Below are 17,713 nucleotides of genomic sequence, written 5' to 3'. Positions count from 1 at the left end.
TTATGACTGTGTGCCTGAAAACAATGCCTGTGTGCCTGTGGCTTGGAAGGAAAGACACATAAAGGGATCTGGAGGGGAGGGATACACAAAAGTGACTGAGTGGAAAAAGAGCCACACAGAGGGACTGTGGTGGAGAATAAGACAAAGAAAGGGGCTGGGGTAAGAAAGAAACACAGAAAGGGGCTGGGGTAAGAAAGATACACACAAAGGGGCTGGAGGGAAGAGACACACAAAGAGGCTGGGGGAAGTAAGATACATACAAAGACACACTAAAGGGGGAATACAATACACTAGAGCACAAAAGGGGTAAGACATTCAAAGGGGGAGTTACAACAAGACACACAGGTGAAGATTTTTTTTTTTTAGGGGGGAGCGGGGGCGGCAAAATGCATCTTCGCCTGTGTAGCTAAAAATCCTTGCACCGACCCTGGTTGTGTTTGTGGTGTGATGTAATGTATGTGTCTAGGTGCTATAGAGAGTGTGTGTATAGGGGACATAGGGTGTATAGGGGATGTGATGAGTGTGTGCATACGGGCTCTAGTGCATGTGTAGATAGGTGATGTAGTGTGTGTGGGGGTTGTAGAGAGTGTTTAGGGAAAATAGTATGTGTATAGTATAGTAAGGAATCTAGTGTGTGCATAGGGGATGCAGAGTGTGTATGTCAGGAATGCAGTGTATGTGTAGGTGGTGCAGTGTGTGTGTGTAGGGGATCTAGTGTGTGTTTGAAGGACCCAGAATGTGTATAGAAAATCTAGTGAGTGTGTGTGTGTAGAGGATTCAGAGTGTATATCTAGTCAGGGCCAGCCCGTCCATAGATCATGCTGGAGCCACGGCTCCAGGCGGCACTCTGACAGACACACTACATCCCCAGCACACACACAGACATACACTTCATCATGAGCACACCCACATAGAGACACTACCATTGCAGAAGCATATATGTTGTTGTTTTTTTGGGGGGGAGAGGGGAGGCAGGCTGCATTTCATACTTGGATCCGGGCAGCACAATGTCTTGGGCTGGCCCTGGATCTTGTGTGTGTATATGTGTAGATGATCCAGAGTTTGGTAAGGGCTCTAATGTGTGTCTGGAATGTAATGTGTTTAGGGGTGCAGTATGTGTGCGAGGGGTTCTGTAGTATATATATGTATATGTTTGGAAGTATTGTGTGTGTGTGTGTGTGTGTGAACGGTGCAGTGTGTTTGGGGGTTGCTGTGTGTATGTGTAAGTTGTTCAATGTGTATGTGTGAGGCGTGTAGTGTGTATTTATGAGGAGTATAGTGTGTGTGAGGGGTGCAGTGTGTGTAAGGATGCTGTGTGTGTGTGGGTGCAGTATATGTGTGTGAGGGTGCTGTGTGTGAAGTGTACAATGTGTGTGTAAGGGTGCTATGTGTGAGGTGTGCAGTGTGCTGTGTGTGGGAGTGAGGGTGCTGTGTGTGAGTGAGGGTGCTTTGTGTTTAGGGTGCTGTGTGAGTGAGGAGGGATTGTGTGTTAGGGGAAGGCAGGTTAATGCCAAAAACTAAAAAACTACTATAACAATATACCATATCCTCTGTTATAGGGCATCGGGGCGTAAGTGGTGTGGATAGAACCAGTTTTCTAGTTACTTGTATAGAGTCTCTTTATATGGTTTGGAATGGAGCATAGCCACTGAGAACTGTATTGCAAAGTTTTGGTCTTACACTGACAATTATTAAAAAAAAAACAGTTATAGTATGTGATTAACAGATGAGCCTCTTTGTAACTGGCATCGTATTTATATATGTATTTTTAAAAGTAATATTTATTATTAAAACAGCCGGCATTGTATCCCCCCTCCCTTCATACTTTTAGCCTGGGAGGGGGGACCGTGCTGCCATCCCTGGTGGTCCTAGTGATGTGTGAACTCTAGCCTGTAGGGCTAGAGTTCACTCTCGCGAGATCCGGAGCGGTGCCATGGCAATGCTCCGGATCTTGTGAAAAGAACCCAGCGGAGCTGCAAAATAAAGCTCCTCCGCGTGCTGTCCAGTCTCTCGGCCACATTTCACTACATGTGGGCTGGTGAGGGAGATAACTGATCTCCCCACTGGCCCTTCATGGAATACTACAGGGCCAGCACTCGGATAACCGAGCATGGACCGGCCGGGGAGATCCTGTGACCTCCCCTGCTGGCCTTGGCCCATGGCCATCGCTGCATGGCCATCGGGAATTTGCCTGAGGTGCCCGATAACTAGTCCGGTCCTGGTCTAGACCTCTTGGAATGGTTTGGGTCATATGCCTTACCCTTAAACTGGCCCATGGTCTGCAATAGGAGACAGGGTGCTCTTTGTCTCTGTATGTTTCCAGGGAATCCCCTCCCCCTCCCCACCCACCCACCCTCAAACAAACCCAATGGCTGCGGCTTCTTTATGGGCTACGAGCCGTGAATAGAAGAATTTTTTGATGCGTGTTCTTGCCATTTTTGCACCCATTTGTATTACGTAACTATTTGCATTGTCAATGTATTCTCTTGTGCACCTTGATACTAAAATGTATGCTTCTGATTGAGACATTGGAGGTCATTATGTCTCTTTTGCAGAGGAAGGTTAAGTAGATTATTGCGGTGAAAGTGACCTTGCCACTGGTTTTTGGAGGAGCCTGTTTGCCAGCCTCCTACCCTGTGACTATGGCCCCTGCAATAGAACTGGCTAATATACTTCAAGCAGGCGTGGATTAAAATGAGGGCAATGCTAGTACCCGTATAGCGCCCCTGGCTACAGCAGTATGGAACCAACTAGTTCCCAGACAGTGTTCCTATATGAGGAGGAGAACGACCCGGGCTGGAGGGATGCAGTCCGGAAAGACGTCTTGTATGAGGCCCTGGAGGGCGTACAGCATCAGCGGTGCGAGAGTCTCCCCAGTGAATAGCAGTGGTGATGATTACGATGGCCCTGGTTTATTTTGGGATGCCTTGGAGGAGGATATTGGCTTCGGCAGCACGGAGGGGTCTAGATTTTGGGACATCTATGACTACAGGATGGGCATGCATGTTTGGGCTGATGACGATGAGGTGAAACCAGACATGACCCAACCTGACATGACCCACCTGGTAAAGGGGGGACAGCAACCCTAACTACAATGGTGCAGATGGGACCGTAGTCTCTGTACCAGATTTACAGGGACGCTGGGCAGCTTGCCGAGATCCCCAACCACATCCAGAGGTACCAGGAGTAGGGACAGTCGGACCTACTCTCCAGCGGCAGCTTACCTTACCGGGAGAGGAGACAACCAGTCTACCAGTCTCTCTCCCCAGCGGCAGCCGGATATACCAGAAGAGGAGACAACTGATCCTTCTCCCCAACCACCCCTAATGGTGCAGATGGGACCGCGGTCTCTGCACCAGACCTACAGTGATGCTGGACTGCCGGTCCAGATCCCCAACCAACCCTGCAGGAATGCCAGGAGAAGGAGGTAGGCGATCCCTCCTCTCCACAGCAGATCCTCAACCAGGTCCTGGGGGTAGTATTTGCTGACCCCATGCCAGCAGAAGAGCTGGAATCAGGGTAGAACACCCCTGGCCTCTTCCCTACCTGCCCCCTTGTTACAGGGCAGGACTACGTACTAGTCCCCCCAGCTCCAGTGGGAGCTGGAGCAGGACTGCCAATGCCTGCTCCGCTCAATTCAGCCCCAATCTAACCTGCAGGCAGAGCTGGAGAGCTGGGTGGCATATCCAGACCCACAACCCTTCAGCTGGACATGAGGACTACAGATCTGATGGTGTCGGGTGGAGTGCTTGGAACCCTTGGTGAGCACTAGGAGCATCGACTGATGGAGGCACCCTCAACATAGAGTCTCATCTCATGTGTGGGGGAAACGGCTGTATCTACCCTGGTGATTGCAATATATCACTATACTCACTGGAAGCTGGATCCTGGTCTTAAGTCCAGGGTGGGTGGGTGTGACGGTAGTCACCATCACTGGGGCTGGAAGACGGACAGTATGGGTGGGCTCCCAAATTCCTTTTGTTTTTTGTCACATTGTGCCTATTATCTGTGCAGGGTATGTTGAATATATTGCTGGTCTGTGCATCTCCCCTCCCCCTTTTTTCCTGTCCTATTGTTTCCCCAGCAGGGCGTTTTCCCAGGGACACTGCCAGACCAGTTTAATCTAGCTGCTCTGTCCCTCCTCAATCTCCCATCAGTATTGTCTGACCCCACCCTTCCTTGCACTATAGTAATCTATGTAACCTATTGTATGTAAATGAGGCTGTAGGTGGCTTAAACTATGTGGGCTGTATTCATTAAAGAGTTGCTGTTTAACCTTCACCATGTGTCATCTGGTGTTTGGTCCAGAGTGGAAAAGGCCCTAAGTGATCCCAGTCAAGCCTCTGCATCTGGGTCTGAAGTGTTTTAGGGTCCCTGATAGCTACAAGGAAGCAGACTTGGTGGAGGTACTCGGTCGGAGTAGTGGAGCTCCGTTACAGTGGAGGACGGTGAGTTCCCAGCCAAGCTGTACACACAATCCCTCCTAACATATACACACACACATCTAGGGCCGGCACATCCATAAGGCGGCACAGGCGGCCGCATTAGGGCGCACCGGCCCAGGGGCGCAAATGTCTTGGTGTCCAGCAGGAGGGAAGAGCTCAGCATCCCTCTCCTGCCGGTCACTTCTTGTAGCATGGCCGAGTGCAAACCTGCAGTGCCGCGGACTGTGTGGAGGGGGCAGGGATATTAACATATCTCTGCTCCCTCTGTAGCACACAGCGCAGCTGGCGCCCAACAGGGGCGGAGCTACCACCGGCCCCCTTCTCATCAGCTTGGGAGAACTTCCTCCCAAGAAGACTAGAGCAGCGAGAGCAGGAGAAGGCAGAGACTACCTCAGGCAGCACTCTGGATCCCAGGTAAGCCACCCTCATGAACCCACAAAGTAGGAAACAGGAGAGTGGCTAGAAAAGTGTATATTTTGACCAGCATGTGTGTGTATATCTCTGTGTTTGTTTGTGTGTGTGTGTGTGTATGTTTGTCTGTGTGTGTGTGTGTGTGTGTGTGTATGTCTGTCAGTGTGTATCTATATGTTTGTCAGTGTGTGTATGTGTGTATGTCTGTCAGTGTGTTTGTGTGTGTATCTATGTCTGTCAGTGTGTCTGTGTGTGTGTGTGTGTCTGTCAGTGTGTATCTATATGTCTGTCAGTGTGTCTGTGTGTGTTTGTTTGTCTGTCTGTCAGTGTGTCTGTGTGCATGTGTGTATGTCTGTCAGTGTGTCTGTGTGTGTATCTGTATGTCTGTCAGCTATATCTGTGTATATTAACAGAAGAAAGGTGGGCACACCCGTTTAACAGCCATATACAATAGATAAAGGGAATTAATACAAATAAGGGTGCTCACTCCTAAATCCCTATTTACAAAAGGCTACAATACAATAGTATAATACTCAAAAGAGGAACACAACCAACTACAAAATGCAAAAAAATGCTTTATTACACAAGAATACAAAAAACAGGTATCAATATAGTCATATTGCAGTATCAATATAATCAAACATATATAACAAATATGCAAACAATGACTGAAAACCAAAAAGGAAGCGATCAGAAAAATTCTGATCTAAGTAATACAGACTAACTTGTGTAAGCACCAATATAATTAGACAATATTATGACACCTGTAAAAAATGTAAAGTAAGAAATACATACCAAAAATAGACCCTATCAAGAAACATGAGAAGAGTGTGAAGACGTCAAAAAACTAATAGCCCCCAGCGTTTTGGCGCTATCCGTCTTTATAAAGGGAGCATGTGGTCAAAAAGAAATAATAACCTTTATATACCAACATATAATGGCAAAATAGAAAACACCTGAGTGAAGTGGGTGGCCACCCACAATAGATTGGAACTCTCACAATTATAGTCAGCTGACTATGTTTGATATGGTAACAAATAAACAAACAAACATCCCTTTACATAATCATGTACAGAAAATATACATATTTAACCCCTACCACCTCCCAAAGATGCCAGCACGTCAGCATCTCTGTGCTGGAAACAACGCGGACGCATAAGGCCTCGCATGCGCATAAACTCAAAATAACCTCGGCATCTGGAACGCAACTTGAGTTTCACAATGCGGCTGCGTTAGTCCCATTAATAGGGATCAAATAGGCATGCGCTAACAATGTCGGAAAAAAATTTAATTGCGCTCGTGGAGACTGGGGGAATACAATACAATGCCAATATGTATCGCAGTATATTAATATTGTGCAGCCAACCTATACATAGAGAAGAGAGACAGACAAGGAATGCAAACTTCACATGTAAATGTAAAGAAATAAAAAAATGGGGAAAAAATAGGAAAAAGAAGAAGACCAACAACCAATAAAGAAAAATAAAATTATTATAGTCCCCAAGGACCAAATGAAATAAAGAAAGAAAAAGAAACAAACCAGTAAAAAAATCCAAATAAATAATATTTAAATAAACCTACCATGATCAAACAAACTGTCCCACAATCACACTCGTTCTCCCCAATAAGCTGCATGGCACAAACACCAAGAATTTCATAGGGACTCCCCAGCATAATATTGCAAAACATGTACACATATTGACCTGCAAAAAGCAGTAAAGCATGTACCCAAAGAATTTTCAAGGGATATGCATAGTAAGTTTACAAAAAAAGGATATATTCATCGTAGAACAAGTATTATATTCCTACTCAACCAAAATAATGGTAGATGTGACGATTCATATCACGAATCAACATAAATATACATAATACTATGTTAATGTCACAGCAATTAAATTATATCACATATCTGATAAAACAAATGCACATGCCCACAACAGAAATGCAAGAAACAGTTCTTGACGATATCACGGACCCATCCAGTAATGCACCTGCAAGTCCAGTGTAAATCCATATCCATGTCCATAAAAGTGGAAGAATCCAAACATCGAAGGGCCACAACCACAAGAAAAAACAAACAACTGTGAAATAGAAATTAAAGAAGTCAAGCTCAATATTAAAATTCTCGGCAGAGGTCATGTTGCAACTATTAATCTACATAAAAGAGGACTAAAGAATTGATCAATTACCTAAAAGGATTGAAATCGCATTCCTCATTCAATCCATGAGGGAATAGTGTATCCAACTGATAGATCCACCGGAGTGCTGCCCGTTTTAATGATTCTGAAAGAGAACATCCAGAGATGCTGTATTGCCTGGAATCTAAGTTGAGCCAGAGAATGCCCACAGTCCATGAAATGTTTTGCCAATGATATATGTCGCTTTTTTGTACGTACAGTGCTTTTATGTTCACCTACATGTGTAGTGAGTGCTCTACATGTTTGGCCCACATATCCAAGCCCACATGGGCATTTGATCAAATAGATCACCCGATTAGACTGGCATTTACAGAACTTATGGATAGAAAAAAAAATTCCAGTCCTGGGATGTACAAATTCAGGGCCTGATACGACATTGTTATAGTTGGCACAATGTCCACATCAGTGCATGCTGGAATTGGTGCCAACCAGGAAGATGTAGTGGAGGGGGTAACAGATCTAGGAGGAGATATCAAAGCTTTGATATTCTTGGACCTTTTATATACCATGATTGGCCTATCAATGAAAAGATCACAAATTGTTGGGTCACTTTGTAGAATATGCCAATTCTTGAGAATAACATGTCTCACAAACCCAGATTTAGTAGAGTAAGTAGTAACACAAGGAATTCTATTGGTGTTGTTTATCTTCTTTCAATGGCTTTAACCTTTTCAAAAGCTTGATGTAGAGAGCTGTCATTATAGCCTCTGGAGCGAAAATGATCCATCATCTTGCGTATATTTTTTTTCCTTTTTTAAAAAAAATGTCTTTACATTTACATGTGAAGTTTGCATTCCTTGTCTGTCTCTCTTCTCCATGTATAGGTTGGCTGCACAATATTAATATACTGCTATGCATATTGGCATTGTATTGTATTCCCCCAGTCTCCACCAGCGCAATTTGATTTTTTTTCGGCGTTGTTAGCGCATGCCTTTTTGATCCTTATTAATGGGACTAGCGCAGCCACATTGTGGAACGCAAGTTGCGTTCCACACGCCGAGGTTATTTATAAGGGGACATTGTTTATTGGTTACCTTATCAACCATAGTCAGCTGACTATGATTGTGAAAGTTCCAATCTATTGTGGGTGGCCACCTACTTCACTCACGTGTTTTCTATTTTGTCATTATATGTTGGTATATAAAGGTTATTATTTATTTTTGACCACATGCTCCCTTGATAAAGGTGGATAGCGCCGAAACGTTGGGGGCTATTAGTTTTTTAATGTCTTCACCCTATTTCTTCATAGGGTCTATTTTTGGTATGTATTTTTTTACTTTACATTTTTTTTACAGGTATCACAATATTGTCTTATTATATTGGTGCTTACACCATTTAGTCTGTATTACTTAGATCAGAATTTTTCTGATCGCTTCCTTTTTGGTTTTCAGTCATTGTTTGCATATTTGTTATATATGTTTGATTATATTGATACTGCAATATGACTATATTGATACCTGTTTTGTGTATTCTTGTTTAATAAAGCGTTGTTTTGCATTTTTTAGTTGGTTGTGCTCCTCTTTTGAATATTATACTAGTGTGTATGTCAGTGTGTCTGTATGTCAGTGTGTGTTTATCTGTATGTCTCTCAGTGTGTGTGTGTATCTGTATATGTGTGTATATGTGTGTATATGTGTGTCCGTCTATCTGAATGTGTATCAGTTTGTGTATATTTGTATCTGTGTATCTGCATGTGTGTCAGTGTGTGTATCTTCGTGTATGTGTATCACAGTGCGTGTGTATGTGGCAGTGTATGCGTATATGTGCATACCCTACCACATTACCCTACCACACACACATCACCCCCACATACAGCACTCTCTCACACACATTACCCTCACACACAGCACTCTCTCGTGAACATTACCCTCACACACACACACATTACCCTAACACACACACAGCACTCTCACCCTCACACAGCACTCTCTCACACACAGCACTCTCAACACAGCACCCTCACACACACACATTACCCTCACACACATTACCCTTACACACACACACAGCTCACTCACACATACACATTACCCTCACACACACACAAACTCACACACACACTCTATCCCATTTATTAAGACACCAGAGACAAGTTGCAAGCAAACAGAGCGCAAGCAGGTTATTAAATACAGGGCCTTTTTCTCATGCTAGAGCTCTGCGCATGGTCTGCCCTAGAAGAGCATTGAACCAACATGCTCGCTTGCCATTGGTGATGACAAAACACACCCTCTCTGGCCCAACCCCTTCTTAATGAGCCACTGTGATTAAAAAATGCCCGGGCCAAATATTTTTCCCAGTCCGGCCCTGGTGAGGATAAGTGGAAATCATGGCTCCAATGTCCACTTTATGTCTTGGGACCATAATACGCTGATTAAGGGACTCTATCCTGAAACATTTATTTATTATTTTATTTATCAGTTTTGCTACCTGCATATCCTATATATGGTGTAGCTGTTCAGAGGTTGGCACATTTTGGGAACAAACAAAAGATATACTAGGGAGGGTCTTTCAAAGGCCTTCTGACTCCGACCCCTGGTCTTCTTTTGATGTCTATGCATATGGAAGGACTTCCCTATCACTATCAAAAATTGTATAAAAAATTACTCTGCTAGCCACTTTTTGCTGGCCCATTGGCTTAAATCTGTAGTTCCCTCTTCTGTTCATAATACGATGCCCATATATCATAAAACATTGTCTCCATGGGATGATTGTATGAACTAAATATATTTGTATATTTTGTTGTACCTCATAATCACCTTCTTGAAGTCATACTTTCCCTCTCCCCTCTCTTTCTTTTCCTCTCTCTCTCTCATTTTTATTTTTATTTCTGTACCTCACTTAAAGGACGCAGGATCTTGCATAATCCTGATGTCATGCATGTATCCCTATCTAAATAAAGAATTAAAATACATGTAATCAAAAGAAGAAATATATGTATTGTATGTAATAAAATTAGGCAACCAAAAGGCAAAGTCGTCTTCACCAGGGTGGACTAGCGAAGAGTCAAATTGTATGTTCAGCTTTTATCTTGCTTTACTTTACTTGTTAAGAACTTCAGGAGACCCCCTAGTATTGGGTGTGCAGAATACAGTCAAGCAGGGAAATTGATAGATATTCTGAATGCCAGTTGTAAGAATTAAAGATTAGTTCTGAGTATATTTTTACCTTCTGCGCTTTGAGTCACGTCAGCATTATTTGCTGGAGTTCTTGAATTATTCACTTTGTCTACGGAGTTATTTCTATTTATATATTCAGGTTGTCCATTTAGAACACTGTTTTAAATAACACCGCATTTAATAGTTATTCATTAAATGGTGTTTTAGTGAATTAATAAAAGTAATGTTTTAGCATTCTTTCTTGGCTTTTACTGCCAGCAAGCTAATTCAAACCTTTCTCTTCTTTATGTTTGAACCCTCATATTGTTAATTATGTTATTATTCTAGTTCACACAGTTTTAATATCATGCCTTGATTGTGTATGAAAATGCCTTTAAATATTTATTGACTATATTCTTAATTGAAAATGTCTCATATTAAAGTTTTTTTTTCTCTCTGTCTTTTACAGCCCTGCTTTGATAACAGATGAAGTTCTCCCAGTTTGCTTACCACCAGAGAATTATGTAGTGCCAGACCGAGCAGAATGCTATGTAACAGGATGGGGTGAAACAAAAGGTAAGAGTAACTAAAGTGTGGTGACCACTTGGATAGGCACACGAGTCTTGCCACCAAGGATGTACTTTCCCCTTCTCAGGATCTCCGTCAGCCCCGTCTTCGGTGATTATAGCCAAATAAAGTGATATGGCTTTTTCCCCCAGATATTAGCCAAGACTTAATACTAGGAGTATACTTGTTTATTCAGGGCAAAACACACTTGATTTATACACAGAGCCCCAGCATGAGGTCTCCATACAAATAAATACAAACCCCTCCCAGGCGCCTCTGTGTCTAGGAGATAATTGAGTTAAAGACCAGTAACTCAATTATCTCTCTGTTACAGGAAGCCACACAGAATATACACCAAAACCATATTTAATTTCTACAGGAACACCACAAGTCTTAAATGCCCGGATAGCCTGGAACCGAGCACCCAAGTTGTCCAAATAGTGCTCGGATCCATTTGGTGTGACGAAAATCGCCACCCGGGAAAAGTTTTGACCGGGTGTCCACAAGGTTGTAGCCCAAAATAGTTCCATGGCGAAAAAGGCTGCGGCTGGTCAACTTTTCTGTGTGTATAAAACCGAATGTTCCACCCTGGCTCTACGGAGCGAATGTTCCTTTTGTTCGTATAAGTCATTTTCCCTAGAAGAGGGAAGAAGGTGGTATTATTAATTCAGCGATGTTCAGTCGTCGTCCCCCCCCACAATGAGTGTGACAGTGCTAAAGAAGTTGACTTTGATAAGGTGAATATGGCAGAGCAATGGGAGGTGAGTATGGCATGGGTGAGTGACAGAATTGGGGGAGTTATTGTGATTGTGGCAGGGTGAAGGGGGTAACAGTGTGTGTGGTGTGGTGACAGTTACACAGACACACATGCAGATAAACAGACACACACTGACATACATGCAGATATACACAATATAACATATACAGCTTCATAAAAAAGATACACATACAGATGCACAGATACACACACTGACAGACATGCAAATAATCAGACACACAAACTAACACACAGATACACAGACACACAGAATGACACTACCACAGATACAAACACCAGCACACATACAGATACACAGACACACACTGACACACATGCGGGTACACAGACACACATACAGACACATATGCAGATACACAGACACTTAATGACAAACATTCAGATACACAGAATGACACTCATACATATGCAGTGACACGGATACATAGGGCACACACTCACATACACATACGCAGACATACAGACACACATGCAGACAAACAGATACAAATACAGACACACACATACACATACATACATACAGACACATACATACAGAGACACTGATACATACTGACAAACAAGTACATACAGACAGACACATACAGACACACATACATACAGAGAAACACATACATACAGAGACACACACACACACATACAGACACACATATATACAGAGACACATACATTTATACACACACATATACAGAGACACACACACACATACAGACAAAATCATTCATACAGACACACACATATATACAGACACACACATGCAAAATGTTTTAGTCACCCTCTTGTTTCCTACCTTTTAGATGCAAGAGGGTGACTTCCATGGGATCCAGTGGCTGGCTCAGGATTATTAGAGTCAGAGTTCCCACTCTGATTCCCTCCTGTCCTTCTCCTCCCTTGTGGCTCTCGGTGGTTGCTGGAAGGAAGTGACCGGGCTGTCCTAATCGTCTATCCTCATCATAGGGGGCCCGGTCTCATTATTAAAAAGCATCAGTGCTGACCGGGCCGTTGGAAATCAATGCACGTGTGGCCCTAACAGCATGGTCCTCCTGATGGGTCCCTGAATGTGCGGCCCCAGCGCTTGTTCTGTGTGGGCCGGGGCCATACAACATGGCCGGTGGGTACCTTGGTCGCAGTGGGTCACAGGGCAGCCAGGCCCCCTCTATTAATGGGCCCGGCCGCACCTACAACTCATGCAGCCATGGTAGGTCCACCACTGTTGAGGGAGCTGGGCCCCCAGGGCAGCTTGGCCCCCATGGGCCCCAACTTTAGCATCTCTAGTTTAGCTGTACAGCTATACAACGTTTGCCTCTGTCCTATCAGTAATAGTACACACACTGAGTGTGTGCAATCAATAAGAAAGTTTGAAATAGCTGTAGAACACACGCATAGCAAATATGTAAAAAGTACTCGTGTCCATATTTACAAAATAAGCAATTTTAATCTGTATCACTAAGCACTTAAAGAGCAGGGTCAATTTGATATCTTATTTAAAACAGATAACATATGTTCCATAAAATACTTCTTTGGTGGTCTAATAGTCTGGCCTACATACTGCAGGCTGGATTCACATCTGAAAAAATAGACCACATAGGAAGTATTAAAAGTACAACGAAAATTAGTATTGAATTTATGAATAGTTACATGTGAACTGAGAATAGTATTCCTGTTCGATAAAACCACAAATTAAACTTACAGGAACACTATAGTCACCTAAATTACTTTAGCTAAATAAAGCAGTTTTAGTGTATAGATCATTCCCCTGCAATTTCACTGCTCAATTCACTGTCATTTAGGAGTTAAATCACTTTGTTTCTGTTTATGCAGCCCTAGCCACACCTCCCCTGGCTATGATTGACAGAGCCTGCATGAAAAAAAAACTGGTTTCCCTTTCAAACCGATGTAATTTACGCTAAATAATTGTATCTCAATCTCTAAATTGAACTTTAATCACATACAGGAGGCTCTTACAGGGTCTAGCAAGCTATTAACATAGCAGGGGATAAGAAAATCTTAATCAAACAGAACTTGCAATAAAGAAAGTCTAAATAGGGCTCTCTTTACAGGAAGTGTTTATAGAAGGCTGTGCAAGTCACATGCAGGGAGGTGTGACTAGGGTTCATAAACAAAGGGATTTAACTCCTAAATGGCAGAGGATTGAGCAGTGAGGCTGCAGGGTGCATGTTCTATACACAAAAACTGCTTCATTAAGCTAAAGTTGTTCCGGTGACTATAGTGTTCCTTTAACCCCTTAAGGACCAAACTTCTGGAATAAAAAGGAATCATGACATGTCACACATGTCATGTGTCCTTAAGGGGTTAAAGTGCATGACAGCACCTACAATTTGTCATATTACCTGAGACCGAATTCCAATCATTTATGCTATTATTTATGTCTTTTAATGTACTAGGAGCCAAAATGCTTTTCAACGTATAAGATCTAGTAAATGTTACTAGATTTGTTCTTATTAAAAATATGAGTAACAAACTACTTTTTTTTTTTTTTAATGTCAGCACCTGGTCATAATTGTATGAAGTTGAAGTTGAAGTTGTTATGCTGCTCGAAGTGTTCCTTTAAACGTCTTGTGTATATATATATATATATATATATATATATATATATATATATATATATATATATATTCTTTATTATTATTTTCTTTTATTACTATGATAGCACTCCAATGACTTCATTCACAGTTATCTACAACTGAAATGTCGGGACTGAAACGTTGATGACTTTGTGGCACTTTTTTTAAATGTAACAAATAAAAGTTATATTTTATTGAAATCGTGAGTGCGGACCATCCATTTTAATTATATCTATCTCTCTCTCTCTCTCTCTCTCTATATATATATATATATTATCGCCATTCTACTAAACCCCAGCCCCCTCTACTAAACCCCAGCCCTCTCTACTAAACTCCAGCCCCCCTCTACTAAACTCCAGCCCCCTCTACTAAACCCCAGCCCCCCTCTACTAAACCCCAGTCCCCCTCGACTAAACTCAAGCCCCCCTCTACTAAATCCCAGCCTCCACCTCTACAAAACCCCACCCCCACCTCTGCAAAACCCCAACACCCCATCTACTAAACCCCAGTCCCCTCTACTAAACTCCAGCCCCCCCTACTAAACTCTAGCCCCCTCTACTAAACTACAGCCCCCTCTACTAAACCCCAGCCCCCCTCTACTAAACTCAAGCCACCCCTCTACTAAACTCAAGCCACCCCTCTACTAAACCCCAGCCCTCCCCTCTACAAAACCCCAGCCTTCCCCTCTACAAAACCCCAGCCTTCCCCTCTACAAAACCCCAGTCTTTCCCTCTACAAAACCCCAGCACCCCCATCTACTAAACCCTAGGACCCCCTCTAATTATCCCTGCTCCTGTTTAAAAAAAAATAGCCAACAAGCAGCCTTCACTCATATTGTAGCCGCCATTATCTGACTCTGGAGTCCAGCCTCCGATAAACCTCCTGCTACTCCTTGAAACCTTGTAAAGGTGGAGCACATCGATGTCGAGGTCCACTGTCCAGCCGCGGCCTTCGCAACAATGATGGCACCCCCTAATGCATGGCACTCAGGGCAAACCGGCCTCCCTGCCCTCCCGCCCCCTTATTAGTAATGAATGTATTTGCTGGGCCACAAAGATATTCATTGTGGGCCACTTGCGGCCCGCAGGTTGCAAGTTTAACATTAGAGGAATGAGTTTAGAGGAATGTATTTCACTCGGTTCTGCAAGAGGAAACACTTCTAGTGGCTGTCAGGAAGACAACCAATAGAGGTGCGTTTTACCCTGCAATGTAAACATTGCAGTTTCTACAATGGGGATTAAAATGACTGCATAGAGGTCACTTCATGGAGATGTAGAGATGCAGTGGTCTGGGTTATTTCAGTGGTCCTTTAATTTAGTTTGAATTGTCAATAATTCTTACTATGGTAAAATGCATTTCCCTCAGTAGTTGGATTTTCTTCCCTACACTGAGATGCAAATCCTACCAATCTTAAGTATAGACTATTCATACACTGTACAGCATCTGAGTGCAAGAGTACAGCCCACCTTATTTGATCCCTAGTCCCAACAATTGGTGAAATCAACTCCCATTATGTACATTCAGAAAATGTATAGGACAAGCACAGCAACAATTGCAAAACTTTTTTTTTGTACCACGAAGGGGAGGCTTTGTGTTCAGTGGTAGTTTTATATGCACAATATACAGGTATGAACTACAAATTTCAGGTTTTCAGCTCAGCCTATGTAAGCAGACATGTTAGTGTTACTTTAAGGTGTTTGTTGCTAAGGTTTGCCTATGAAATAATCAAATCGCTGATTTACAGGTACTGGAAAAGAAGGTGTACTAAAAGAAGCTGGTTTTCCTGTCATTGAAAATAAAGTATGTAACAGCCCAGAGTATCTTCAAAATAAGGTTACAAGCAAGGAGCTCTGTGCCGGTAACATTCATGGAGGTGTTGACAGCTGTCAGGTGAGAAAATGTACATGTTTTGAAGCTGCAGTGTATAATCGGTTTAAAAAAATGTTTTTCAAAACATAACAATAGTTTTTGAGCATGCCAGTTTGAATTTGGAACTTACCACGGATTAGATCCATATAGTAGGACCCTATTATGCAACTTTGTTTTATGAAACACATCATTTTCTACTGAACCTCTTCCCCCTACTATAGTAATACATTAATTATTTTAATTACAGATTTTTTCTAAAAGGAACATTTTTTTAAAGACAGTTTTGTGAATGGAAAGTCACTGATTGACTGAAAGCATCAGCTGGCTGTTCTCAGCCAATCAGCCGTACCCCTGTCCAACGGCACTCTGAAACTCAGATTTCAGAATCTAGAAGCTGCTAGGGGGATAAGATTGGTGCTGGAGGCTCACTTTGGGGTGGTTTAACCCCTGAAAGTAAAAGAGCACCCAGCGGTCTCTTAATTTAGATGAAGTTGTTATGCTGCTCGAAGTGTTCCTTTAAACGTCTTGTCTTCATAGGTCCCTCGGCTACAGGACTGGTTAGTGCCTACATTGGGGTTCATTTTACTGCTTTACTTAGAGTAAATTGCTGCAGTGGGACCCACTCTAAGTTGGGTGACACTATGCGTTACCCTTCTAGTTGCCACATGGAAATGAAGAATGATGCAAAAAATGCAGAATTTTTAATTAAAATTCTAATTGCAAAATGCTGATTATATTAATGTGTTTTTAAAAATGTAACCTTTCTTTGCTAAACAAAAAGTTCAATATATTTGGTTTGGTTTTTACAGGGTGACAGTGGAGGACCCCTTTCTTGCTTTGATGGAGAAAAATATATAATACAGGGGGTTACTTCTTGGGGCCTTGGATGTGCACAGCCAATGAAACCAGGTGTATATGTACGCGTCTCTATGTTTATCTCATGGATTGAAAAGACAATAAAAGAAAATTAAGTAATTTAAATTTTTTTGAATAACTGTGATCAACTGAGAAATATTAAAAAGTATTACTAAAATAAAAACAACATTTTCATAACGTATCTCTCTTATATCATAGTATTTTAATTGTCAGGCATTTATTAGTAGCTGCTCGCATTTCTTAAAATGTGTCCAGAACAACAAGTGTTTACGTGTCTACGTGCGTGTCTAACCTGTTTCTCATCATACACTAGGAAAGAATTATTGACTATTATGTGGTACTTCACTTCACTTAGCATAGCAAATTTGGACATCTTCATTTTACTGTTTCAAAAAATACTATTTCCACTTAACAGCTTTATTTCTATGGGGACTTCACTGCCTTAAGATAATGAGCTTCTTTCCATTTAACAACTAGATGCAAAAAGATATGACACATGTCAGTTATATGAAACAAGAAAAATATAAAGATGTAAATGCATATTTTACTATTTGATTGCAAATGGTTCCATATACAGTGGATGGCTGTCTGTGTATTAGAGTAGAATCAAAATGTACTTGTTCCACAACGTTATTGTATAAGGGAAAACTATAGACTTAATATCTGAATATAATAACTCTTGCACATTTTAAAGCATTACCAGAATATATTATAATTGGCTCAGAGCATGTATGCACATATTCAAAACACACCTTTGGTTAATTCAATCGAACTGAAAGCTTAGATTACATAAGACTGTATACTGACTGTGTACCTATACAGGTTTAAAAATCTTTAATTTGCTTTTAAATATATCACATAGTACCTGCTAGAACTTGTTAAAAGCCCT

General features: G+C 42.1%; 1 protein-coding gene across 1 annotated transcript in view; it reads left to right on the top strand.

Moving 5' to 3' along the window:
* The window catches only part of PLG (plasminogen), a 131,910-nt gene extending 114,905 nt beyond the window's left edge, over nucleotides 1–17,005 (top strand). The window contains exons 17-19 of the mRNA XM_063443337.1: nucleotides 10,619–10,725; nucleotides 15,824–15,969; nucleotides 16,758–17,005. Coding sequence (XP_063299407.1) covers nucleotides 10,619–10,725; nucleotides 15,824–15,969; nucleotides 16,758–16,919 — 415 coding nt within the window. The 3' untranslated portion in view covers nucleotides 16,920–17,005. The remainder of the gene's footprint in view (nucleotides 1–10,618; nucleotides 10,726–15,823; nucleotides 15,970–16,757) is intronic.
* Nucleotides 17,006–17,713: the final 708 nt, after the last annotated feature.

This window comes from Pelobates fuscus, chromosome 2, assembly GCF_036172605.1.
Source record: "Pelobates fuscus isolate aPelFus1 chromosome 2, aPelFus1.pri, whole genome shotgun sequence".
Classification (NCBI taxonomy): domain Eukaryota; kingdom Metazoa; phylum Chordata; class Amphibia; order Anura; family Pelobatidae; genus Pelobates; species Pelobates fuscus.
The sequence above is the reverse complement of the archived record's forward strand: the minus strand, read 5'-3'. Positions and strand labels throughout refer to the sequence as shown.